The sequence below is a fragment of the Pelodiscus sinensis genome, chromosome 30 (genome assembly GCF_049634645.1).
Source record: "Pelodiscus sinensis isolate JC-2024 chromosome 30, ASM4963464v1, whole genome shotgun sequence".
Taxonomy (NCBI): Eukaryota; Metazoa; Chordata; order Testudines; family Trionychidae; genus Pelodiscus; species Pelodiscus sinensis.
Window position 1 is genome coordinate 7,137,817 of NC_134740.1, and position 26,923 is coordinate 7,164,739.

General features: G+C 55.6%; 1 gene segment (V, D, J or C); it reads right to left on the reverse strand.

The window, feature by feature from the left end:
• Positions 1 to 15,413: 15,413 nt before the first annotated feature.
• Positions 15,414 to 16,713, reverse strand: LOC112546466 (Ig heavy chain V region 3-like). The segment is given in 3 exon segments: positions 15,414 to 16,207; positions 16,300 to 16,440; positions 16,590 to 16,713. Coding segments are annotated over 2 exon segments (540 nt in total).
• Between the last annotated feature and the right edge of the window lie 10,210 nt (positions 16,714 to 26,923).

Genomic DNA, 26,923 nt, shown 5'->3' on the forward strand with positions numbered 1-26,923 from the left:
TCTGAGGGAAACCACCTCCCCCCAGCCCAGCTCTCACTCACTGCTGTGCTGAGACCCTCAGAGTCCTGCGGTGAAGCAAAAGGCTCTGGAGACAAAGCACAGTTCAGCTCTGAGTACAATGAATTCTGGGCCCCTTCTCCACTATGGTTCCTGCCCTGTCCCTGCTGACTCCTCTCCTTTCCTGCTCTCGAGGTCCCTTCCAGTCCTATTATTCTATGATTCTATGATTCTATGATTCTATGCTCCCCACAGATCCCCCTCTCCAGCCAGTGCTGAGTGTGGATCCCCCGTCTGGAGCAGTGAGTGAAGGGCTCCCCCTGCTCCTCACCTGCACGGCCCCAGGGGACACCGGCGAGCAGAGGTTCCATTTCTACAAGAATGGAGTTGAGATTGTCCCTGGGGATGCAAGGTCTGAGATCAATGCAACAGAGCCCAGCGCTGGTTCTGTGAACGTCTCTATGTCCAACATCCTCAGGGCCGGTCTTACTAACACGGTTGAATTCACCTGCGGGTATGAGAGGAACGTGAGTGGGAGGTGGGTCCCGTCCCCCAGAAGCCCGGCTGTGCATGTCCCCAGGACAGGTGAGATGTCCCTAATTCCTTCATTCAGCCCCCTGTGTTGCTCCCAAGGGAGGAGAACAATCCTCAGGGGCTCTGTTGGGAGAGGGAGGTCGGGTGAGGCAAGAGATGCCACGTGCAGATAGAAAACAAAGGGGTGATGACAATTCTGTCACACGCCCTCCTTGTTCGAGCGATGACAATTTCATGGCCCAGGTGTCTGGTCTCCTTGCTGTGTCAGTAGCAGATTGAGCCCCTTGGTCCCCTTTGTAGAGATGGGGAAGGGAAGCAAGGACAGAGCCAGTCCCCCGGGGATTGTGGTAGAGCAGGGAATTAAACCCCCATGGCCAGTCCCCTAGGCCAGGCCCATAACTACTGGATCTCCCTTTGCACCCTTAGAACGAGGAGCCGGCTGGTACAGACAGAACATGTCAGTGAAGGGCTGGCTCAGCAAACCATTGTACTGGTGGTTGGTCTGTGGGTCCCGCCCTTGTCCCAGGGCTGCCTGGCTGTTCTCACGTCCTCTTCCCTCCCTTTTCTCTTCCTGCTGCATGAACAGCCTCACCAGATACCTGGGATATTCTGCTGACAGCAGGCGGTGCCCTGCTCCTGCTTGGAGCCCTGGCTGCTCTGCTCTGTTGGGGCTGGAGGAAGACAAGAAGTGAGTGAAAGAAGCTGCCGTTGTGATCTCCCATCTGCTCTCTCAATATGGTGTAGCCTGGAAGGATTGTGCAGTTAAACCATTAGCAGCCACAAATCACCATGCCACTGTGTTTAGGAAACCAAACCTAAGGTATCCATGGTAACTGAAGTATTCACCTCTGAGTAGGAAGTGCAGGTACAGAGAGGATCGAGCTGTAAAAGTGAGAGTGTTTCCAAACACAGATTGGTGCGTGTTTGGCATCAATTACACATGATGTCACAGAACCAACTCAGTGGAAGTTTGATTAGAGACAGTTGATCCGTCCCTTTCACAGCAGTGTCCAGAGAAGAGAAAGGGAAACCTACAAGCCCTCTGAGACTGGAGAAGTGCTGGCACCTTTCCTCTCTTCTAGCACACACCCCAAAATTCATCCCTCACATGCTGCTGTAAAACAAAGGAAACCCCTTTCTTAGGATTGATTTCAATTTCACTCAAAAAGCCAATGACCCCTGACCAGTTCCTCAGCACTGGACCATCTGTGTCCACAATTTGCATTAAATGACTGAGACATTAATGAATACATCACTCAACGATTTATAGCTACACTGATTCGATCAGGCCTGGACAAAATATGGACCATGGTCCGAATGTGGCCTGCCAAGCCTCAGGATCTGGCTAGAGATGTAACAGTGCAGTTGATTAACTGATAAGCAAAAGTTTATAGGTTAATGCTGGACTACATGCAGTTCTCCCCTTCTCCCCCTCCCCCCTGCTTGTCAGGAATTTTTTTAGCAGGCTGGCCAGCAGCCCAGCTCAGTGCTGGCTTGTATCAAGTCTGGGCCCTACCCCCACTGCATTTCTGCATTTAACGTGTATTAGGAGCCAGGCGGGCAGGCAGCCCTGCTCAGTCCCAGCTCACGCCGGGTCTGGGAGCTCAGACCCACTGAATCAGAGGCGACAGCGCAGGGCAACAGGCAGCCAGTCCATGAGGGGAGCTGGTTTTTAAACAGGTTCCCTGCGTGGACCAGCTCCCACCTGGCCCCCCGCCCTGCTGCCTCTGTATCAGCAGCTCAGAGTGGCAGGGGGTCCTTGGGAGTGGGGCCAGAGAGCACTGGCTGCCGGCCCCGCCCCAGGGACTATGGAATAGTCGAGTAACCAATAAGAATTCCTGAGGTTAATCAATTAGTCAATCAACTGATATTTAACATCCCTCGATCCGGCCCGTGGATGCAGCGGGAGCCCCAGGCAGGCTCCTCGCTTGCCCTGCCCCACCCGCACGCGGCTTAGAAAAGCGGCTACCGGGACATTTCTGTTTCACAGCTGTGAGCCTGAAAAGGAGGGGGGAGGCTTCATGAGCTGCCTCCACCCCCAGCACAGTCCTATTGGTCAGAAACCAGCCAATGGGAGCTTCCTGTTTGAATAACAGGCTGCACAAAGCACCACGCCCCCTCCCCTCTGATTTGTAGTTATTCACACATGCACATGGCCCTGCAGCCTGTGGGGGGGAGGGGCAGGTAGGCAGGCTGGCTGAGAAACGTGCTGGGCTGCTGGCTGGGAGTCACCCAGATAAGTCTCCTGGACAGAGCCTGCCTCTGCCACCCCAGCCCCTCCCTGCCCTAACCCTCTGCCCCCCACTCTACATACCCAAACCCTCTGCCCCCCTCCTGCACCCATATCCCCTCCCAGATCAGGCATTCCAACCCCTTGCCCCAGATCAAAATCCCCTCATGCCCTAGGTCACAATCCAAACCTTCCACACCAATCCAGTGCAACAGGTCACAACTGCCTCCTTCACCCAACCTCCATCCCAGAGCCTGCACTTCCTCCATTTCTATCATGGCAGAGGACCAAATTCATGGAGTGACCCCCATCAGAAATGATTGCCCAGCCCTGGATTAGACCATATCTCTGTTATAACGAATATTGCCTCTAAATATTGGTAATTACTAGTATTTTACCAACTGCAGTGAGCATTTATCAGCATCCTGTATAAACAACCGTCTAATCCATTCCAATACATGCTCTTTGCTGTCAGTTGCTTTCTGGCCAACCTCATGCTACTTCCCACGTCAGCTCCATTCTTCTCTGGTTCTGTTTTAGATCTGAAGCCTTTGAAGAGCCCTGAGGGACCTCAGCCCAGAGCGCACACCAGGAACGTGGATCCCAGTCATGACAATAAGCGATCAAATGAGCGATCCACAGGTGCTGGAGAAAAGCAGGTACCATGAATGGGTTCATAGACCTCGCTCTTGTGCCCAGTCCTGAAATGCAGCTTCCTGTCTGGGGTGGGGCAGCCAGAGAATAGCCACAAAGGATGCTGCTCGGGGTTTGTTCAGGCAGGAGAGCTGGACCTGTCCCCATCGCCCCAAACCTGCACTGAATCACACCAGTGTAGGGCTGGAAGGGACCTCAAGAAACCATCTAGTCCTGCTCCTCTGCTGACCCAGGATTCCTTAAGCCTAGCCCATCCCAGCCCGTGTTTGTCCAGTTCATCTCTTAAATCTCCAATGATGGTGATTCCCCAGCATCCCTAGGTCGCCTGTTCCAGATCTAAGCAACCCTTAGAGTTAAAAACTTTTTTCTTAAGATCTTGCCTAAACCTCCCTCGGCACAGATTAAGTCCATTGCATCTTGTCCTATGTTTATTGGACATGGAGGACAATTGATCACTGTCCCGTTTATAACATTGTATTAGAAGACAATTATCTAGTCCTCAGCTTTCTTGTCTTCTGACTAAACATGTCCCACTCATTCACCCTTTCTGCATAGGTCACATTATCTAAATATCTGTTATTTTTGTTGCTTTCATCTGGACTCTTTGCAGTTTGTTCACATCTTTCTTCCAGTGTGATGCCCAGACCTGGACATGTTTCTCCAGCCTAGGCCTCCCCACTCTCGAATAGGGAGGGATCATTAACTTGATTCTCTAACAGACGACCGTCCTGTTGCCTCAAATGCCATTTGTGCTGCTCTGAAACTCTTTTTCTGCAGTGCTGCTGCTGTACCAGTTACAGCTACTTGCGTTCAGTTGCCTTTAATTTTTCCTTCTTCCATGGAACAGCTCACAAGTCCCTGCATTCATAGAATCATAGAATCATAGAACACTAGAACTGGAAGGGACCTTGAGAGGTCATTGAGTCCAGTGCCCTGCCCTCATGGCAGGACTCAGTACTGTCTAGACCATCCCAGATAGGTGTCTATCTAACCTGCTCTAAAATATCTCCAGAGATGGAGATTTCACAACCTCCATTATTCCAGTGTTTAACCACCCTGACAGGTAGGAAGTTTTTCCTAATGTCCAATATAAACCTCCCTTGCTGCAGTTTAAGCCCATTGCTTCTTGTCCTGTCCTCAGAGGCCAAGGAGAACAATTTTTCTTCCTCCCCATTCTGACACCCTTTTAGATACCTGACTGATCTCTGAGCAATCCTCTACTTTTATAAAAGATCATTTTAATCCCGTCCTCCTCCAGCCTTGTTATCACTGATGTCTCTGCCCCATCATCCAATAATTTAGGGTGCATGCACCCCTTCCCCTCACTGTGTCTTTTTTCTCCCCCACCAGGACTCAGATGTCACCTATGCACTCGTAGAGTTCTCGGCCTTGAATGCTCACAGATCCCCATTGAAAAACAAAGCCCAGCCTGCTGAAGAGGAGCATGTGCAGTACAGTGAGGTGGTAACAAAACCTAGCAGAAGGCAGCTGAATAAGGAGAAGAAACCCTCTCTACATTCCTCTGCATAGTCCCCTCATCCTCCAAGCATCTATATCCTTAATCCTTTATACCTCAATGCCCCTTGTATAGCATGTGGCCAAGCACACACCAAAATCACTGTTGTCAGAATATTTATCCAACCAGCACCTCGTAAGTTGTGGTGGATGGGAGGAAAACTCCCTTTGTCTTTTAGAAATCCCAGCACCGAGTTAACTGAATGTTCTGTAAAAGGTTAAACCCAGAACAGTGGTTATACAGGAAGGCTACGTCTACACTGGCCCCTTTTCCGGAAGGGGCATGTAAATTTCACCAGTCGTCGTAGGGAAATCCGCGGGGGATTTAAATATCCCCCGCGGCATTTAAATAAAAATGTCCGCCGCTTTTTTCCGGCTTTTAAAAAAGCCGGAAAAGAGCGTCTACACTGGCCCCGATCCTCCGGAAAAAGTGCCCTTTTCCGGAGGGTCTTATTCCTACTTCAAAGGAATAAGAATAAGGAATAAGACCCTCCGGAAAAGGGCACTTTTTCCGGAGGATCGGGGCCAGTGTAGACGCTCTTTTCCGGCTTTTTTAAAAGCCGGAAAAAAGCGGCGGACATTTTTATTTAAATGCCGCGGGGGATATTTAAATCCCCCGCGGATTTCCCTACGACGACTGGTGAAATTTACATGCCCCTTCCGGAAAAGGGGCCAGTGTAGACGTAGCCGAAATGTTGGCACTGAGCCAGGAGAGCCAATGGGAAAAGCAAGATTTTTAAACCAGTTTTGTCTGCGTCAGTCTCCTTTGTGTGTGAGTTCAGAGCAGGAGCTGGGGAGAGGAAGATGAAAGAACCAGGAATAAAGGCTTGGATTTTGCAATGATTGTGACGGCGCGTTGGGGGTTCCCCGTCTCCTGCACCCCGAAATGGCACAAACAGACTGCACCAGCCAGTGGAATTGAGGGTGGTTTATTGCTCCTCCAGCACAGCGCAGCACAGATGTAATCTGGTCACAGTAACTGGGCTAGGATGCCTCAGGCCCCCTTGAGATGGGGGAGACTGGGCCCCTAAACTCCAGCCCCTTCTCCTAGGCTCTCCTCCATGCCCTCCGACAGCCAGCAACCAACTCCCTAACTTCCAGCCCTGCCCCCCAGCCAAGGCAGCATTCCACCTTCCTTTGTTCCTCTCCATGGGGGGTGTCTGGCCACTGGTTTGCATAGTGACTCATCCTGTTTTGCTGGGTCGTGGTACCCACGGCAGCCAGTGGGGGTTCCCCCAGAGCCAGCAGCATAGAAACCAGCCAGGTACACCCACTACGTCACAGTTCTCCCCCCTCCGAGAGCGAACTGAGCAGGGTCACTCCGCTCGTGACCTAGGGAAGTTCGGGTCCTCTGCGTGGGAACCCGCCCTGGGGACATGGGTGCTCCCCTTGACTCAGGCCGGCCGTGGCAAGGCCCCACATGAATTGGCTTCCCTCTGTCCACTCGCCGCCCCGCTCCAGGGTGACTGGCCCAGGCCTGTCCTCGGGGGTCACACCCACCCTTCCGCTGGCCTTGATCTCTGGCCGGGGTCTCTCGGGCCGGGGCCATGAGCCCAGCGAGCCTTCTCTGGACAGCCAGGGCGGCTTCCACCCCCGATGCTCCATCCAGGGAGGACTTCCCCTCCCATAACTCTCTCAGCCAGCCCAGAGGGTCTATCTGGGGTAGAGACCCCCAAGCCGCTTTCCTCCTGTCTTGGGCCTTCCCGCCCCTCTGGCAGGAGTCACAGGACCGGCAGTACCGCTGCACGGCTGTAAAGATTCCCGGCCAATAGAAGTGCTGGAGCAGCTTCAGCCGGGTGCTCCGGATCCCCCGGTGGCCCCCAACGGGGGAATCGTGGGCCAAATACAGCAGCTTGAGGCGATACTTTCGGGGGACGACCAGCTGCCGCTCTACCCTCCATGCCCTCACCTTCCTGGGGGGGAGCCACTCACGGAACAGGAGCCCACGCTCCCGCAGGAATCTCTCCTGGCCACCTCTCCCCCGGGGCTGAGCTGCACGGAGGCCAGCCTGGTCCCTCAGCCTCTGCAAGGAGGGGTCTGCCTGCACCTCAGCCTGGAATTCAGCTGCTGAGGCAGGGATCGGGACCTGTCCCCCACCTCTGCCTAGGTCCGGAGTCCCAGCCTGGCTGGACCCCGTGTCCACTGGGATGGGACCCTGAGGACGCTGCCAGGAGTCCTTCCCTGGACCCACGTTGTCAGCCCCCCGCTGGCTCTGGCTCCGGGTAGTGACTAGAGCCCGCTGGGATTCATGGGGCCACTCCTCTAGGTCATTCCCCATCAGCACCTCGGTGGGCAAGTGCGGGTGGACCCCCACTTCCTTGAGGCCTTCCTTCGCCCCCCATTTCAGATGCACCCTGGCTACAGGCACCTTAAACGGGGACCCGTCTATGCCCTTCAGGGTCAGCTGCGCGTGGGGTAGTATCCGCTCCTGGGCCACTATGTCAGATCGGGCCAGAGTCACCTCCGCCCCCGTGTCCCAGAAGCCCGTCACCTTCCTACCATCCACCTCCAGGGGTATGAGGCACTCGCTCCGCAGGGGCCGTCCTGCCCCCACCCGGTACACAGAGAAATCCGCCTCCTGAGAATCAGACCTCCCAGGGGAGGTGCACTGAGCATCCTTCCCCTCTCTCTGAGCTGAGGTTTGCCTGCCAGCCCCTGCCTCTGGGGCAGCCTGCCCTTCCTCCCGCCCCAGCCAGTTAACCCTGGAAAGTCCCCGGTCCTGGGACCTGGTGCACTGAGCCCTCTTGTGGCCTTTTTGCCCACAGCGCTGGCAAGTTAGGCTTTGGGCTGTCTCTGTCCAGGCCCTGGCTGGTTCTCTGGGGCGCAGACGACCTGTTCCTTGGTCTCGCCCCGTAGTTGACTCCCTCCGTCGCTCAGCCGAGATCCGGTCTCTGCGCGGTTCCCTTTCTCTCCGGGACTCCCGTTCACACCCGGACCGGCTCTCCGTGAACTCGTCCGCCAGTCTCCCGGCCTCCTGGGGGTTCTCTGGTCTCCGGTCCTTGAGCCACAGCCTCAGTTTGGGTGGGCACGCTTCATAGAACTGCTCCATCATGACCAGCTTGAGCAGCTCCTCTGCGGTCTGGGCTCCGACTCCAGACACCCACTTGCGGCAGTATTGCGCCAGGCGGGAGGCCAGGTCCACATAGGTCTCCCGTGGCCCTTTCTGTACCCCCCGGAACTTCTTCCTGTACATCTCGGGGGTCAGCCCGAACTTGTGCAGCAGGGCCTCCTTGACTCGGTTGTAATCCCCTGGCTGTAGGTCCTCCAGCTGACTGAGCACTCCGGCCGCCTCCTGGTTCAGTGCGGGGATGAGCTCCTGCAGCCAGTCAGCTGGGGGAACCCGTTGCAGTCCACAGGCCCTCTCAAAGGAGCTGAGGAACCCGTCTATGTCGCCCACGTCCTTCAATTGGGCCACCGTGAGCCTCTCCAAGCACCTGGCAGCCCCGGGACCCTGGGGCCCATCCACTCTTGGCGCAGCCGGTGCCCCGCCGGTTCTCCGCTCTGCCATGGCCAGCTCATGCTGTCGCTGCCTCTCTCGATCTTGGCGGTCCTTCTCTCGGTCCTGTACTTCCAATTCCCTGATCCGCAGCTGGATCTCCAGCCGCCGCAGCTCCGCTGGGCTGGCCCCTGCCCTAGATGGGCTACGGCTTGCAGGCCTCCCGGGAGACGCTGTCTCATCTCTCCGGTGGGTTCCAGCGCTCCTCCCCCAATCTGAGCCTGACACACTCTCAGGGGGGGTCTGGCTGCTTCCCCTGGGGACAAGATCCTGGCCCTGTGGCTGGTCATTCTCTTCCAGCTGGGTAATCAGCTGGGCCTTGGTTGCTTTCCGCACAGGCAAGCCCCTCTCTCTGCACAGCCCCACCAGCTCTGCCTTCAAGAGTCGGGCGTAGGCCATCTGCCCGCTGGGCCCCTCGGTGCAGACTCACCAGTCTAGTGCTGCAGCGCCCCACGATTCCCAGGAACCGCTTCGCTCTGTCTCCAGTACGCCTGGCTCCAGGGCTCTTGCTTCTACTGCGCCTTGTCGCTTGCCGCTGGGAGCTTCATCCACGGGGTGCAGTGCATCCCGCTCCTGACACCAGTGTGACGGCGCGTTGGGGGTTCCCCGTCTCCTGCACCCTGAAATGGCACAAACAGACTGCACCAGCCAGTGGAATTGAGGGTGGTTTATTGCTCCTCCAGCACAGCGCAGCACAGATGTAATCTGGTCACAGTAACTGGGCTAGGATGCCTCAGGCCCCCTTGAGATGGGGGAGACTGGGCCCCTAAACTCCAGCCCCTTCTCCTAGGCTCTCCTCCATGCCCTCCGACAGCCAGCAACCAACTCCCTAACTTCCAGCCCTGCCCCCCAGCCAAGGCAGCATTCCACCTTCCTTTGTTCCTCTCCATGGGGGGTGTCTGGCCACTGGTTTGCATAGTGACTCATCCTGTTTTGCTGGGTCGTGGTACCCACGGCAGCCAGTGGGGGTTCCCCCAGAGCCAGCAGCATAGAAACCAGCCAGGTACACCCACTGAGCCAGGAGAGCCAATGGGAAAAGCAAGATTTTTAAACCAGTTTTGTCTGCGTCAGTCTCCTTTGTGTGTGAGTTCAGAGCAGGAGCTGGGGAGAGGAAGATGAAAGAACCAGGAATAAAGGCTTGGATTTTGCAATGATAGTCATGCCTAAGGAAAGACTGAACCCTGGAAAAAGGAGATGTAAGGAGCAGGGAATGTTTAGTTAGATGTAATCAGGTTATTTTCTCTGGGTTTTTTTCTTATAGGTTGGCTAAATTCCTCTGTGCTAACCCCCCATGTACACTGTAACTGAAACAGAATCCCAGGGGAACAATTTTTTTAAGTTTCTTTGTAACACCTAGCAACCAAGGATGCTTTAATAAATATGTCATATTTGTTTTCTTAATAAAAATCACCTTTTTAAGACTAAAAGGCTATGTCAAGACTGTAGGCTTCTTTCAGAAGAAGCTTTTCTGGAAGAGATCTTCTGGAAAAAAACCTTCTTCCAAAAGAGAGCATCTATAAAGCAAAAGTGCATCAAAAAGCAATCTGCATTTTTGAAAGGTAGCATGCACACTGGATAGATGCTATCTCACATTTAAGCTGTGATTACTATGGATGGAGCAGCCACTAGGACACCCTCCTCCCCAGTCTTTTCAGCTGTTTCTATTTAAAGGGCTTGTGCCTTCCCCACAGCTGCTAGGCAAGGTGCCCTTTACATAGAAACAGCTCCAAGGGATCCTGTGCCTGAGGCAATGCACTAGAGGGGGGCGGGGGAGCTGAGCCCTTTCAGCTGGGTCTATATAAAGGGCACTTGTGTTCCCTGGCTGCTAGGCAACGGGTTGCCTGACAGGCTCAGGGAAGGCACCAGGCCCTTCAATAAAAGCTCTTAACAGGGCTCACAGCTCCCCCAGCCTCTAATGAGTTGTTAGGAGGCCAGACAGCTGAGCCCTTTCAACGGCTTCTATTTAAAGGGCCTGTGCCTGCAGGGGGGCTGCATTGCCAGGCAGTCACCCACAGGTGCAAGCCCTTTGAACAGAAGCAATTGAAAGGACTCACAGCTCTGCCCCACTGGCCAGTAGCCTGGGAGCTGCCCAGAGGTGTGAGCCTTTTCAACTGCTTCTATTAAAGGGCTTGTGCCTCCCAGGCAGCTGCCAGGCAACAGGTTAGAAGCTCTTTGTAAAGAATGTTCTCTCACCTCTGTGACAATGCTCCAAGGGTGTGTCTAGACTACAGGGTTTTGTCAACAAAACTACACCTGCGTCCACACTGCCACTGAGTTCTGTCAACAGAACGTTGACAGAATTCAGCAGTTTTGTCGATGGCGGTAAACCTCATTCTACGAGGAATAATGCCTTTTGTCGACAGAGTTCTGTCGACAAAAGGCTTTATTGCATCTGCACTGTCCTTTGTGTCTACACTCTCATATCGACAAAGCAGTTTACTTTGTCGACAGAACTGGATGTACTGTAGACGCTCTTTGTTAACAGAGGTTTTGTCGATAGTATCTGTAGTCTAGACGTACCCCTACTGACCTCCAAATGGAGCTTATTGACTTCCAGAGCGATGCCTTGCTTGCGGAGAAATTCAAATCAACACCACTTCTGGAATTGTGCGCGTTTCTCTATGAACAAAGCTTTCCAAAGTGCAAGGCTCATGTCCCAAAGATGCTTCTCTTGTTTGGACCAACTTACATCCCTGAGCAGACATTTTCTGTGATGAAATTCAATAAATCTAAGGACAGATCTTCTATCAGTGATGGCCACCTTGCAGTAGTGCTCTGCACTGCAACATCAGCAACACATAGACTTTCTTCTTCACACTGAGTTGCACATTTTCTTCAACACTTACATTTAATGCACATAAGTTGCATTAAATTCATGTGGGCGATAAGTGGGATGTGGCTTCTGCTAGTGCTTATTAACCTGTGCCTCTGCAGGTATGGCCATTTAAAGCTCCTGTTGTCTGTGGATCACCACTCCTAACCCTTGTGAGCTGTAGGAGGTGGTGTCCCAATTCACGCAGTGCCCATTGGCTGGAGATGGTGCTCCACGGTGAATGGGAGATTCAAGCAGCTGTACCAGTGGAGGTGCATGTAAATGAATCATTGTCGGCCTGCTGGTGCTAATCCTGGTGAACTGTGTCTGCTCCATGGGTTGGATACTGACCACCACTGGTGTAACTAAAAGTTTAGTGTTGTTGTTATTACAAATGTTACAAGTGTTGCCTTCTACGATAATCTTTGGACAATGCTGTATGCAGTTAATTATTATTAAAATGTAATTACTTTGTTGTTTAAAAACATATTGGCAACTTTTTACAGCACTGTGATGGTGCATTGTGGTTCCCCCGACTCTTGCACCCCCGAAATGGCACGGACAGACTCCACCAGCCAGTAGAATAGAGGGAGTTTATTGCTTCTCCAGGATACAGCACAGCACAGAAGGAATCTGGTTACAGGGCAGGCCTAGGATGCCTCAGCCCCCCTTGATATGGGGGGGTCTCCGCTTCTAAACCCCCCAGCCTGTTGCTGAGGCTGCTTCCTCCATGCTCCCAGACAGAAACTAACTAACTCTCCTCCAGCCCTGCCCCCCAGCCAGGGGCGGCATCCACCTTCCTTTGTTTCTCCCCATGGGGGTTAGCTGGTCAGACAGGTTTGGAGCCCCCTTTGCATAATGACCAGACAGCAGAGGTCACCACAGCCCTAGCAAGGCACCCCCACTACGTCACAAGCACATGGACTGCCCCTTCTGCCCAAGGCCCCGCCCCTTCTGGGTCTGCCTGCAGACACTTCTGAAATTTGTGAAGTGGCTCCCCCTCAAAAATTATTGCCCGCCTCTGCCCTAGGTGCCCATGCCCTAGGTGGTGGAAGGAGACTTCACACGCTCCCCTGCCCTCAAGCCCTGATTGGCCTGGAGGCAGAAGGGGGAGCACATGAAGTCTCCTTCCACTGCCAGGGGCATGGGCACCTCTTGGGAGGCAAAGAGTTCACATGGTCCCCCACCTCCAGGCCAATCATGGTCTATGGGTGAGGAAGCAGGGAAGAATCCTGGCCCCACCCCTTCTAGTTGAGGCCTCACCCCTTCCCATGCAGCTCAAGGCTACTTCAAACATTTCTGAAGTGGCCCATGGTAAAAAATTATTGCCCACCCCTGATTTGTAGCTCTTTGCAGTGTGCCTGGAATTAAACTATTGTGAGTAGTTTTGTATCATCTGCAAATTCTGTCACCTCACTGCTTACCCCCTTCCCCAGACCACTCACGGGTATGCTGAATAGCACTGAGTCCAATACAGGCCCTTGGGGAACACCATTATTCACAGCTCTCCCTGCTGAGCCCTGGCTACTAAGGAAGTTTTAGAAAGGGTCCCAATATGCACTAGCAGCTGGTTTCTATATTGTGATGGTTGTCATGTTTGCCTAACATGCCAAGTGTCTCTGGTTCAAACACAGAGGCTATGTCCACACTGATGGGTTCTTGGGCCAGAAATATGAGGCTAAGCATGGAATATCCTGAGCCTTATTTGCATACCTAATGAGCTGCCATTTTTGCAGAATAGGCTCTTGCGCCAGAAGGAGCTGTCTACACTACCTGGGTATGTCTACACTACCCCGCTAGTTCGAACTAGCGGGGTAATGTATGCATACCGCACTTGCTAATGAAGCCCGGGATTTGAATTTCCCGGGCTTCATTAGCATAAGCGGGGAGCCGCCATTTTTAAATCCCCGCTGCTTCGAACCCCGTGTAGCGCGGCTACACGGGGCTCGAACTAGGTAGTTCGGACTAGGGTCCTATTCCGAACTACCGTTACTCCTCGTGAAACGAGGTGTACCGGTAGTTCGGAATAGGCACCCTAGTCCGAACTACCTAGTTCGAGCCCCGTGTAGCCGCGCTACACGGGGTTCGAAGCAGCGGGGATTTAAAAATGGCGGCTCCCCGCTTATGCTAATGAAGCCCGGGAAATTCAAATCCCGGGCTTCATTAGCAAGTGCGGTATGCATACATTACCCTCCTAGTTCGAACTAGGAGGGTAGTGTAGACATACCCCCTCTTCTTGAGTAAGAACAACCCTCTTGCGCAATGCCGTTACTCCTGAAAATAACCAGCGTAGCGGCATTGTACAAGAGGGTTTTTCTAGCGCAAGAAGGGGCAGTGTAGACAGTTCTTTCCGGCGCAAGAGCCTCTTCTGCAAAAATGGCAGTTCATTAGGTATGTACATGAGGCTCAGCAATATTCCATGCTTAGCTTCATTTGCATATTTCTGGCGCAAGAACACGCCACTGTAGACATAGCTAAAGCAGCATTTCTTTTCTTTCCTACAAAGTCTATTGGCCTTTCACTACCTGCTGGTTTTTAGAATAATCTTAAACTCTCATGCTTACCTGCTCCTTATTTAAGGAGGTGATTAGCCTGCCTGCATGGGCGGGGGGAAAGGAGGGAAGGAATAGAGCAGGGGTGGGAACCTCAGGCCTGGGGCCAGAGGCAGCCACCCTCCTTACCCCCAGCATCTGGGAGCCAGTGCTGGCACTCCAGGACCCCCACTGCCCCACCGCAAGGCTTGAGCACACAAAATCTACTGGCTGCCCTCCCGCCCGCCCCCCCACCTTTGGAGGGGAAAGTGGGAAGTGTTTTTCTCAGAGGGGTCACATCAGTGAAGGGTTTTGTTTTTGTGTTTTTACTTCTTGCTTGTGTGTGGCCGCTGACAGATTTTTCTGTGGGTCAGTGGCCCCAAGCCAAAAAAGGTTGCCCACCCCGAGAATAGAGCATCGTTTGAGAACTTGGCTGCTGGCTACTCAGCAAATGTGAGCATAAAACAATTCCAGCCTCTCTGCCAGCTGTTCCCACTGTTCTGTTTCTTTCCAGCTTACAACAAACCACCTTCAGCTTCAGGTGAGGAGAGTGTGTATGAAAACTACCTGCACTGAGACACTGCTAGGGGCCCTACTCTGCCTGCATCATCCCCTACAGCACAGAGGGAGTGAGCCGGCTGGCTGCCTGTTCAGAAACCCGCTTCCCCTTTTCGTGCCGGGCCCTGCGTTGCTCTGTGTCACTGTGGCCCTGGCGCAGTAATAGGTGGTGGTGTCTGTAGCTGTCAGCGAGCAGAGCTGCAGAGAGAACTGGTTCTTGGAGGTATCCGCGCTGAGCGTTGCGCGGCTCTGGAAAGCCGGGCCATAGTTTATGCGCCACTTAGAGTCACTCCAGTCGATCTCTCCTACCCACTCCAGCCCTTTCCCTGGAGCCTGTCGGATCCAGTCCCACCAATTACTGGTGACAGAGTCACCACTGATGGCGCAGCTCAAGGTCAGGGTCTCTCTGGGTTTCACCGCGCCGGGCCCGGACGGGATCAGCTGCACCTGAGAGCAAGCACCTGACGAGAAAACAAAACAAAATGTGGCAGAAATTCATCCGATCAGCCCCCCTCGCTGTGTGATTCCCGGCCCCTGCAGCAGCCACTCACCGTCTGGGGCAGTCACTAGGGCAAGGAAAAGCACCAGGCACTTCATTGCGTGTGATCGAGAGCGACACTGCGACCCGCGGGCAAGGCTGTGTCTGGGGAGAGATTGAGGCTCCCAGAACCAGGGGCCGGTGTTAAAGAGGAAGCCCGGGAGCAGGGATTTGCATGTGGCTTGCACCTAGCGAGGGTACAAAGGGACCGGCAGGGGCTGCTCTGGCTCACAGGGGATGTGTCATCCCCAGGGGACTGTCTCAACGACTTAACTACCTGCATCCTGCTACAAAGACCTTTTAAATCTGCACTTGAAAGGGAATCCTCTGAACTGTCATTCATGCTAAAATTTGACACTTTACATCTGAGTCTAAACAAAGGCTCTAGTTATCTTACCCATTACAAAGATAGCTTCCCTAATTATCACCTGTAATATCATTAGCCCACAGACATTCACCTCCCCCCCATTCCCCTTCAGTTCTGAAATTTGATTTGTCCTTTTCATATGTGTTCATTTTTTAAAATTGTATCCTTTGGTATATATGGTTGCATTTTCTTCCACTGTTTGATCTGAGGAAGTGGGCCTGGCTCGCGAAAGCTCATCATCTAATAAACCATCTTGTTAGTCTTTAAAGTGCTACATAGTCCTCTATTTTGCTTTGTCTATAAGGTGCATGTAACATGGTGTCATAATCTGAGGGGTTAACTCTGTATCTAACAAGGCATTGGGTGGAGGTAGGAATTTCAAACTGGAAGAGAGAGGGAAAATCTCTCCTTTGTGTTAAGAGCAGTTTCTTCCAGGTATTAGAGGAGATGGGAGATGCTTCTCTGTCCAAGAACCGACTTCTTAAAATGTGTAAGTAGCGAAAGAGTTAATTTGTGACGTCAGAGCGTTCCATCCTGAGGGCCCTTCGCTCTCCTGCGCTCCAGACAGGGCTGTTTGGCGCGTGTCTCTGCTGCCCCCGTGCGGCAGACGCGGGAAGTTCCGCAGCTCTGGTTTGCGTAGGAGCAGCCGCAGGGTCCGTGTCACTGTGTGTCTGGCACAGTAATAGCGGGCGGTGTCCTCGGGCTTCAGGCCGGTCATTTGCAGGTGCAGCAGGTTGTTGGGATTGTCCCTGGAGATGGTGAAGCGGCCCTTGAAGGCCTGAGCGTAATTGATGGAAGATGAACTTGGGTGTATTTCCCCGATCCACTCCAGCCCCTTCCCCGGAGCCTGACGGACCCAGAACATCCAGTAGTCAGTGAAGGTGAAGCCGGAGGCTTTGCAGGAGAGGCGCAGAGAGTCTCCGGGCTTCTTCACATCCCCTCCGGACTCCACCAGCTGCACCTGGGACTGGGCATCTGCGAATAAAGGGATAAGAAGCGGAAAAAAAACAACAGCCGATAATTGTCTGGGCTTCTGACTCTGGTATTTGATCAGGGACAAAAAATACCTTCCAATGCTGTTACAAGGAAAACAGCTGCGACCCAAATTCTCATTGTCTCTAGTGCTGGAGGGGGAAGTTCTCAGGGGACTGGCTGATCACTCCCCAGACCCAGCGGGCTTTGGATTGTCCTTGCGGGTGCAGCCTGGTCTAAGAGAGGGGCAGACTTAAACAGGAAACTCACTCCCTTATTTGCATATCCCCTCCCTGCAACACCTAATACCGCCTCATTGAACTAGCCCAATTCACCTCCTCGGAGATGCAGAAGGGAGCGAGCCAGGATCTCTCAGGGCGCTCACCTTTACCCTGCACGGCCAGGCTCGGTTCCCTGCTCTGGCGCAGACTTCCTTTTATCACCCGGGTTAAGGCGCCTTCGCCCAGGTGCAGAGCGGGGTTTTCTGAAGCACCGAGCGCCCAACTCCCATAGGTGCGTCGGTGCCAGAACACCCCGGTACAAAGTCCTGGCGTAACCGCACTCGCTGGAGACGACACAAGGACACCCCGACCCCTCGTACCACTGAGGGCGGGGGGGGGGGGGTGCTTGGATCGAACCATCCTGCACAAGGCAAAGGGGGGAATCTATCCCCCTCCGTGGGGCGACACGTGACCTCCTTGTGTCACAATAGGGGGCGTAGAGGAGGAGCCTTGTCTGGCTGGGAGGGGACCGGGAACGTTCCCGGGTCTCCGCGTCGGGCCATTCTCATGGGCCCGTCAGGCCGGCTGGGCCCTGAGCCAGGCAGAGACACGGGAGCTTTGTGAACAACAACCCCGGGAAAAGGAACCGGAGAGTCACAGCCAGAGCCCCCCGCGTGTGACCAATGACCCAGTCCCCAGTGTCTCCTCACTGTGGAAAACCCCCTTCCCCCTGTTAGCGCAGGCGCGGCTCTGCCCTGTCACTGTGTCTCCGGCGCAGCACTAGGGGGCGCTGTTTGCAGCTGTCAGCGCGCGGAGCTGCAGCGAGACCTGGGTCCTGGCGGTGTCTGCAGAGACCGTGACTCCGACCTGTAGCACGTGCGCCCCGCCCGTTCCAGCCCCTTCCCCGCGGGCTGCCGGACCCAGTCCCAGGCGGCGCTGGCGTGGAACCGAGTCTCCGGAGATGCTGCAAGTGAGTGTCAGGGACTCTCCGGGCTTCGCCCCTCCCGGGCCCGTTTCCCGCAGTTGCACGTGGGAGAGGGCACCTGGGAGGAAACACGGAAATGACGGGGGGAGTCAGGCCCTGTCCTCTGGGATCAGGGGACATGTGAAAATGAAACACCCTAAAACGGGCCAAAGGGACTGAGGCACCCAACTGCCACTGAATTGCATTGGGATAGGAGCACCTCATGCCCTTAGGCTATCTGGGACATCTCCTCTTCTACAGGCAGTGCAACAGGGATCCCTCCAGTCACATCCCCAATAGCCACGTACTGAAGGGGCCTCCAGCACGAAGAGGAAAATCAGCAGCAGGTTCATCTTCAGTGAAGGTGCAAACTGTGCCCAGCAGCCAGGCCCGGGCAGATCTGTGCCAGGGGGGAAACTGAGGCTCCTACAACCAGGGTCTGGTATTAAAAGGGGAACCCGTCGGGCGGGGATTTTCACATGGGTTTCCCAGAATGAATGGGAAAGGGGCCAGGGTGTGAGCTGAGTCTGCACAAGGGGATCCCAGCCTGGGTGTAGCCAGACAGACCGCCCCCTCATCTCATCCATCTTATTTGCCTCTCTGAGGTTCCTGAAGCATACAGGGCAGAGAAGGAGCAGTAAAATCAGCATAGTCTATGCTGGCTCATCTGATCCTGAGAAGCTGAAAACATAGATATGAGGAGAGAGAGAGCGATTAAGGCAATCAGCATAGCCTTTGTGTCTCAGCAGTTGAAGACTTGGGTGTAACACACGCACACACTGCCCTGACCATCGGCTGACACTGGGACGCGACCTCCCCGACAGGGGAGGAGAATGGGAATCCCCTCAAAGATCCGCAGCCTTAGTAGTCTCCGGGCGCTGGGAAATCCCCCTCCTGTGGGTGCTTCGGCTCTGCCCCGTGTCACTGCCCGCAAAGCCCCTGAGACATTTAGTGCCTCGCATGTCTGCATGGGAACCGTTTCCCCTTTTCAGGCCAGGCCCTGCGTTGCTCCGTGTCACTGTGGGACTCTTTGGCGCAGTAATAGGTGGCGGTGTCTGCAGCTGTCAGGGAGCGGAGCTGCAGCAAGACCTGGTTCCTGGCTGTGTTCTCAGAGATGGTGACCCGGCCCTGGAGAGACTGGGCGTTGCTTGTGCTCCTGTCATATGGATGCACCCGCTCCAGCCCTGTCCCGGGGAGTTTCCAGATTCAGTGCCAGTGGCATATCCAGCACTGATGGAGAACCCGGTGTGACGTAGTGGGGGGGAACTTGCTAACCCCCACTGGCTGCCATGGGTACTGCCATGGGTACTCATGTCATTATGCAAAGAGGGGCTCTCAACCGGTTTGACCAGCCACCCCCAAGGGAGAGGAACAAAGGAAGGTGGGATGCTGCCCCTGGCTGGGGGGCAGGGCTGGAAGAGAGAGAGAGAGTTAGTTCCTGGCTGGAAAGCAGGGGAGAAGGAACTGGGGAGGGGGGCCCTGAGGCCTCTTAGCCCCCAGTTCCTGTAACCAGATTACATCTGTGCTGTGCTGTATCCTGGAGAAGCAATAAACCACCCTCAATTCCACTGGCTGGTGCAGTCTGTTTGTGCCATTTCGGGGTGCAGGAGACGGGGGAACCCCAACGCGCTGTCACACCCGGACACAGCGCAGCTCAGGGTGAGGGTCTCTCCGGACTTCACCACGCCAGGGCCAGACTGGACCAACCGCACCTGAGCGAGAGCTCCTGGGGAAGGTGAAACAAAGCGACAAAAGATTTAGCCACCGAACGTCTCTCTGTGTGTCCCTGACTCCCCCGCTGCCCGCCGACACTCCCAGCTGAGGGCAGAGAGCAAGGAAAGGAGAAGCAGCAGAAAATCCTTTTTCATTTCCCATTGAGAGACTCTCTCCAGCAGGGAGGGCCGGGCCGGGCTGTGTCTGGGCGGAGACTGAGGCTCCTAGAACCGGGGTCTGGTACTTAACCAGGAACCTCCAGGCAGGAATCTGCATGCGGCTGCCGCAGGGAGGGGATGAGAGAGGCCGGGGCTGAGCGCTCAGTACGGGGCGATGCCCCCTCGGGGTCACGTCTCCCCTGTACACCCCAGACAGGCCGGGCGCTCAGCGCAGCGCACACGTAGGAGGGAACATTTCTCCTCTGGGCAGATTCGGTGGGAATTGTAGCTCCAGGCCTGGGGGTTCAAAGAGGCTCCTGGATCCCGCGGACGGTCAATTCGATCCTGGCTTGGAAAGTCCTGGACGATGCAAAGGGTCCCGGGTCGTCTGGACGGTGCCGCAGTAGCGGGACTGTGAGACCAGGGCTCTCTCATACGGCCCGGGGGAGGCTGCCGGCTCCTAGGCGCCCCCTGCCGAGTCCCAGCGCCCGCCGCAGGCTGCAGAGCGGCTCTGCCTGGCTCTGGTGCACCCGCTGGTCAGTGCCGGGGCAGGAAGGGCCCTGAGCGGCCAGAGGGCGAGTGGGGAGAGCAGCCCCCATGCACGCTGGGAAGGCAGAACCGGGGGGGGGGGGAGCCGATCTGTGGGGGGTAAAGCCGGGCACTGGGCTGCAGGGAGCTCTGGCAGAGGGGGCGGAGGAACCAGGCAGGGAAGAGAAAAGAGCGGCGGGCTAAAGGTAGGGGAAGGCAGGGACACTGGGAGAAAGGAGCCGAGTTGGGCCCAGAACCCCTGGGGGCAGAGCGGGGCTCTGTAGCTGGAGCCAGACATGGGAAGGAGCCGAGCTGGTCACAGGGTTGCTGGGGTGGGGGAGGGGGCAGAGAAGAGAAGGAGGGTGGGACGGGCACCTCAGGCAGGTGGGGGTGGGGCTGTGAGCGACCAGACACCAGAGTCTCCTCTCACAGAGGGGTGACGCTCGGGGTTTCTCTGGGTAGGGGGAGGAGAAGCTTGTGGCTTCCCCCAGGGCCCACTGATGTGTTGCCCGGGGGGGGGGGGCGGAATACCTGTGGGGGTATCAGGTGAGCATCTGTGTTCGTAGGGCGGCACCAGGAGTTGGGAACCTGACGCGCGGTTAGACTCACAGTGACACCAGGGCTGGGGGAGTTTTGAAGGATGGTCCAGAGCGTCAGTGCCCGGTGCCCAGCTAGAAAGTGTTTAACCTCCAGCGGCCCGGGCGGCTCCATTGCTTTTCCTGTTTCTCCCCTCACCCTGCAGCTGAGGGGGACGTGGGGATGTCGGGTCCCCGCTAGGAGGCACTTCGGGAAATCCAGAGTCTAGTTACTGCACCTCGAGCAACCGATCCGCACGTCTGGCTCTTCCGAGCTGCGCGTTTTTACCTCCGAGTCTGAGCCTGGCCGCACCGAAACGTGAATAGTCGGGAAGCCCCGGGGTTCATGGACACAGGGTCATGGATGGATCATGGATGTAGAGACCTGGGGCCTAGTGAGAGGGATTCTGTTTACACTGCGGTCATAGATCCCGTTGCTGCGCCTGGCGCGGGATTCCCTGTGGAAGTGCTGCCCCCGCGCGGCGCAGGGGAGCGATTCTGCCGCTTGAGTTTTTGTATCAGCCTGTCGGGATTCCCCTCGCTGTGTGTCTCGCACAGTAATAGCGGGCGGTGTCCTCGGGCTTCAGGCCGGTCATTTGCAGGTGCAGCAGGTTGTTGGAGTTATCTGTGGAGATGGTGAATCGCCCTTTGACCGCGTCGCTGTAGTATATGTTCGAGCTGTAAATATAGGCGACCCAATCCAGCCCCTTCCCGGGAGCCTGCCGGACCCAGCCCATGTAGTAGCTGCTGATGGTGAAGCCGGAGGCTTTGCAGGAGAGGCGCAGAGAGTCTCCGGGCTTCTTCACATCCCCTCCGGACTCCACCAAGGTGATCTGGGACCGGGCACCTGGGAACACAGACAAGTTATCAATATTGGTCTCCACGCAAGAGGAATTTAATATTCTTCTGCCGTCAGTCAGAGGAAGAAGATACCTTCCCAAGCCGCTACAGCGACACAGAGAAGGAGCAAAAATTTCATGTTTCCTGGCTCTGGAGCGGAAAGTTCTCCGGGCACTTCGAATTGTCCCTGCGGGTGCAGCCTGGGCAGAGCGAGGGGCAGATTTAAACAGGACGCTGACTCCCTCATTTGCATACCCCGCTGCTTATAAGAGCCCCGCCCTGCTCCTGCCAAGGATGAGCTTGTCTCGCCCTAGGGCTCCGGATGCAGGAGTCAGAACGACCGGGCCCAGGTGTCTGTGTAGCGCCGGTCACAGGGCGCTGGGACCCTCCTGACACTTTCGGAACCTGGGGGGGATGAACCCGCCAGTGGCTGTGTTTCCTCACACAGGGATTGAGAGACTGGCCATTGTCATGTGTCATGGGAGCCAATGGCCTGGCTCCCAAAGCCCTTTTGGGAGAGCATCGATCTATGTACGGGCAGGGGGTTCCTCTCTGGGCTGGTCCGTCCCTTTGGAGCAACAGGGCCGCCTGCCGATAAACACGCGGCACTTTCCCTACAGGAGATTTTACTAGATACAGGGGAGTGATTCCCGTGGCTTGTGCACCTGCCTCTGACCTGCCCGGGGGCAGGGAGCTGAAGAGCTGTGGGGCTCTCCCGGGGACTGCGCTGCACTTGCTAGAGAGCCCCGCAACTCTGCCCATGGGCTCTGGAGGCTTCTCTCCTACAGGGAGTACCGGGTACTCAGGACTCAGCCCTGCCACTCCCAGCTTGGGCCGCAGCGTTCATGGCTTGGAGGGGGTGGGGGGAACCAGGGAGCCTTCAGCAGGATGTATATGTTCTGGCGATTCAGGGTACCACCACAGATAAGGGATGCTAGGACTTCAGGGGCGCTGTGGATGGATTACGGCTACAGCCTGGAGAGGTGCTGGAAACTCAGGGGGTTGCAGCGGGTTCGGGGCTTCAAGCTGGGGGCCGCTGGGAATTCAGCCAGGGATCAATTTTCAGGCTCGGAGCTGGTGTCAGGATTTGGGGCACCGCTGTCTGAAAGAACTGAAATCTCTCCCGGTTGAGGAACCCTGCTTTAAGGTGCACGTGGGGTGGGGTGACACAAACCTCTAACTCACCCCCGCACCCTAACCCGTCTATCACACACAGGCTGCCTCTTCTGCTAGTGGCTAGCTGCCTGAGCGCGCCCCCTGCTGGCACCACCTGCAGCATTCCCCTGAATTTATCCCTCCCCGTCTCTCACACAGTAGCAGCGGGCTCTAAGTTCCCCCGATCCCTTTCCTACTGCGCTCAGTGAGTTTGATGCGGTGAGTGGCGGAGGCCGCTGACCCGTGTCTGGCCGCTCACCCAGACCGGGATGCTTCCCAGCTGTTCCCCTAACTCCATTGTGCCCCTCACTCTTGAGCCGCAAGAGGCCGTTACAGGGGGAACCCTTGGACCCGATAGATTTTCTAAGGTACAAACTGGGAGACTTTTGATCTCTCCTGACTGGCTGCGGACAGACTGGAGCGGGGCTCTTGGCTTTAGCGGCCTCCCAGCCCGGCTACTCTGTTGTAAATTCCCTGCCCTAAGGAAGCGACCAAGGTTCCCACCTGAGCTCAAGCCCAATCCCTGAGACTAAGAGCCCCACACTCGGGAGGATCCGTGTTTGCTGCACTTCTCCCTCCCCCGGAACCTGCCAAACCCCTGGCAAGGCAGAATCACTCCTGGGGAACCAGCCAGAACTACCTAGCCAGATGCCCTGAACTGCAGATTCCTAAGCACGTGTTCTTGCAGTGAGAGGGGGACATGGAAATGAGGTGACCTCTCCACACAGGAAGCAAAGGCGGTGCCGGAGCGGGATTTGAACCCAAGGCCACACAGATACATAGTAGAAAAGAGGGGACCACAGAGAAAAAGAAACGAGGGTTTCACACGCACACGTGTTGACATGTGAGCTCTTGCCACACAGAAAGAGAGCAGCCTCCGTTTACTTTAAATCTTCTCAGCTCTCCCCTTCTTGTGGAGGCAAGAGCTGGGATCCCCTTTTCCCCAGCATCGAATTACCTCATTTCTCTGGACTGTGTTTGGACTTGAGGAAATGACCTGGCTCCTGGCTGCCCCTGTTGCTCAGCCAAAGGCCCTGGCTCAAGAGCAAGGCCTCAGGCTGTCAATGACCCATCAGCCTTCTATGACTCTCCCTCCAAATGGAGCCCGGCTCATTGCAAAGTGTAAGGGCTCCCATTGTCCACAGTCCTGCTTTAGCGTCCCCTGGGGATGGGGGCGGGCACAGAGTCACACATATTCCCCTCCCCCTTCCCCTGCCAAAGGCTCCTGCCTCCAGCCCTCTGACCCCAAGGCCACGGAGAACAGTGGGAGACAGTTTCTCGGAATGAGCCCCCAACACCCGCTCCCTTGAGCCATGGGATGCTCCTCAGGGACATGCGGTCACTTCATCCCTTTATAACAGGCGACCATGCAAATGGGGAGAAGGGATCTGATTTAAATCTCTCCCTCTGCTTGCCCAGACTGCAGCCGCAGGGACAATCCGCAGCCCTCTGTGTCTGCACAGTGACCAGCCGGTCCCCGGAGAACATTGCCCGCCCGCACCAGGGACAATGGGACTTTGGCTCTGTTTGGTGTTTATTCCAGGCGCTTTGAAAGGTATCTGCATCTTTTAAATGCACTGTCTACGTGTGTGTGTGTGGGGGGGGGGGGGGGGGGGGGGTTGGGAAGGGGGGTTTATTGTGTCATTGCTCTCAATGACATTTTTAAATGCGTTTTAACTCCCAGGTGCCCGGTCCCAGGAGCTGGTGGAATTCGGAGGGGCTGAGAAAAAGGCCGGAGACTTTCTGCGCCTCTTCTGCAAAGCCTCCGGGTTCAACTTCGGGTCCTCTGGAATGAGCTGGATGCGGCAGGCTCCCGGGAAGGGGCTGGAGTGGGTGGCGCACCTCTACTGGGATAGATGGGACAGAGCTATTTACGCGGACCGAGTGAAGGGCCGATTCACCACCTCCAGGGAGCCTTCCGCGAGCCTGCTGTACCTGCCAATGACCGGCCTGGAGCCGGAAGACACTGGCCGGTATCACTGCGCGCGAGGCAGACAGTCACCACGGTGCGGGGAAGCCGGGCTGAGCTCGGACAAAAACCTGCCGGCGCTGACTCAGAAACGCTCCGCTAGGGGGCGCTGCGGTTCTACAGCTCGCAGTGGGGAGACAGGGAGCCTGAAATCTCCGGGCCTCGTCACAATCGCCAGGTTCCTTCTTTCCCGCATTAGGCACCCGGGCAGGTGCCGCGGGCCGGCCGGGCTGGTGAGGGAACCGGGCTCTGCCTGGCCCTGCCTGGGCAGCTCTGCCCCAGCCTCCCTGATGAGCGGGCAGCCGGGAGCTCATTAGTGACCCCGGGGCTGAGCTAGGAGCTGGGACTCTGGGGGCAGCGAGCGCTCGTGCAGCAGGGCGGGGCGGGGGGCTCAGAAACAGGAGGCAATGTCGGAGTCTCTGTGAAGCGAGTGGCCATAGGGGGCAGCGAGGGGAGGTGTAAAGCGGATTGTGTGAGTGGAGAGGGCGTGTTGGGGTTTCCCTGTCTCCTGCACCCCCGTAATGGCAGGGACAGACTGCACCAGCCGGTGGAATAGAGGAAGTTTATTGCCTCTCCGGGATACAGCACAGATGTAATCTGATTACAGGATAGGCCTAGGATGCCTCAGCCCCCCTTGAGATTGCGGAGCCTGGGCCCCTAAATCCCAGCTGGTTGCTGTGACGTAGTGGGGGTACTTGCTGGGCTGTGGTGACCTCTGCTGTCTGGAGCAAGACCCAGCAGGGAAAACCTCACTATGCACAGGTGACGCCAAACCTGTTGAACCAGACACCCCCATGGAGAGGAACGAAGGAAGGGGGAATGCTGCCCTGGCTGGGAGGCAGGGCTGGAAGAGTGGGAGTTAGTTGCTGTCTGGGAGCATGGAGGAGACAGCCTAGGGAAAGGGGCTGGAGTTTAGGGGCCCAGTCTCCCCCCATCTCAAGGGGGCCTGAGGCATCCTAGCCCAGCTCTGTGACCAGACTACATCTGTGCTGTGTGGTATCCCGGAGAGGCAATAAACTTCCTCTATTCCACCGGCTGGTGCAGTCTGTTTGTGCCATTTCGGGGTACAGGAGACGGGGGAACCCCAACGCACCATCACAGTTGCCTAGGCTGCTTCCTCCATGATTCCAGCCAGAAACCTAAATACTTCACCTCCAGCCCTGCCCCCTGCCAGGGCTCCACTCCCTTTCTTCCCATTGTTCTGCTCCCTGGGAGATAACTCATCAGACAGGTTCGAAGCCCCCTTGAAAAATGACTCATCCCCTGCCCTGCTGGGCCCTGCTGCAGACAGCAGCCAGTGGAGGTCACTCCCAACTCACTGCCCAGCATAGCAACCAGCAAGGTACCCCCCACTACACACAGTGTCACACCCCCTCACTGACATGTGTAACTGAAGGGAAAGGGACACAAGGATCAGAGCAATCAGCAGCCAATGGGAACTTGGATTCCCCAGTACCTGCAGAGGTGCAGGTAAATATAGCCCAGTGGTGTGGGGGCCCAACCAGGGTTAATTCAGGTGCACCATGTGAGGCCCAGAGGCTGGTATTGGCCCACACCTACCTCAGCCTTAGCCCCCACAGGCCATTTTTTTCCAGTTACCTGCTTCCACATAGAGCACTGAGTCACAGAGGTGATCTGGAGAAGGTTTCCCTAAATCTTATAGAAAGTCAAAAGTATTTAAGGTCCTAAACTCTAACATCACTCTTGAAAAATGGGGCATAACTTCCTGAGTCACTTAGTGGTTCCAAAATGTTCTTTGTCATTGTTGAAAATGGGATTTATGGCATTAGATGCTTTTAAGAAGTTTACCTTCGATTTGTGTATCAACAGCTTTAGAACAGGGGTGGGCAATAATTTTTGATGGGGACCATTCCAAGATTTTGGGAAGTGGTTGAGGGCCACACTCTTCCATGATATTAATGGAGGCGATGTGGGGTGTGGGATGCAGGTTGGGTGTAAAGGGCAGCTTGGGGAAAGGGAATGGGGTGCAGGAGGAAGACTGGAGTTTGGGAGGAGTTTGGATGAAGGAAGCAGTTTTGACCTAGTGCAGGGGACTGGAGTGCAGGGATTTGGGATGTGATCTATAGTAGGTGAGATTGTGATCTGGAGCAGATCTGGGAGATGGTAACAGGGGGCCAGAGGGTTTGGGGATGTTGAGTTCAGCAGGGGTGGGGGTAGCAGAAGGTTGGGGCAGGGAAAGGCTGGGGTTCCAGAAGCAGGCAGTGGCCGGGAGACTTACCATCCAGAAGCCAAACTAGCCTGCCTGCCTGCTGAGCTAAGGCTTATGTAATCCACACACCAAGGCTATGTCTACACTGGTGCGATCTTGCACCAGAAGTATGCAAATGAAGCTAAGCGTGGAATATCGCCGAGCCTCATTTGCATATCTAATGAGCAGCCATTTTGCAGAAGAGGCTCTTGCGCCAGAAGGAGCTCTCTACACTGCCCCTTCTTGTGCAAGAGGGATTTGGGAGCACAACCAGCTCCTGCTCTTCCCCCCACCTTCTACGCCCCGCCGCCTCGCTCTTGTCTATGCCGGCCGGTGGCATGCCCCTGCTTGCCATGCGTGCTGGCTGCTCCTCTTGGGGTCCCGAGG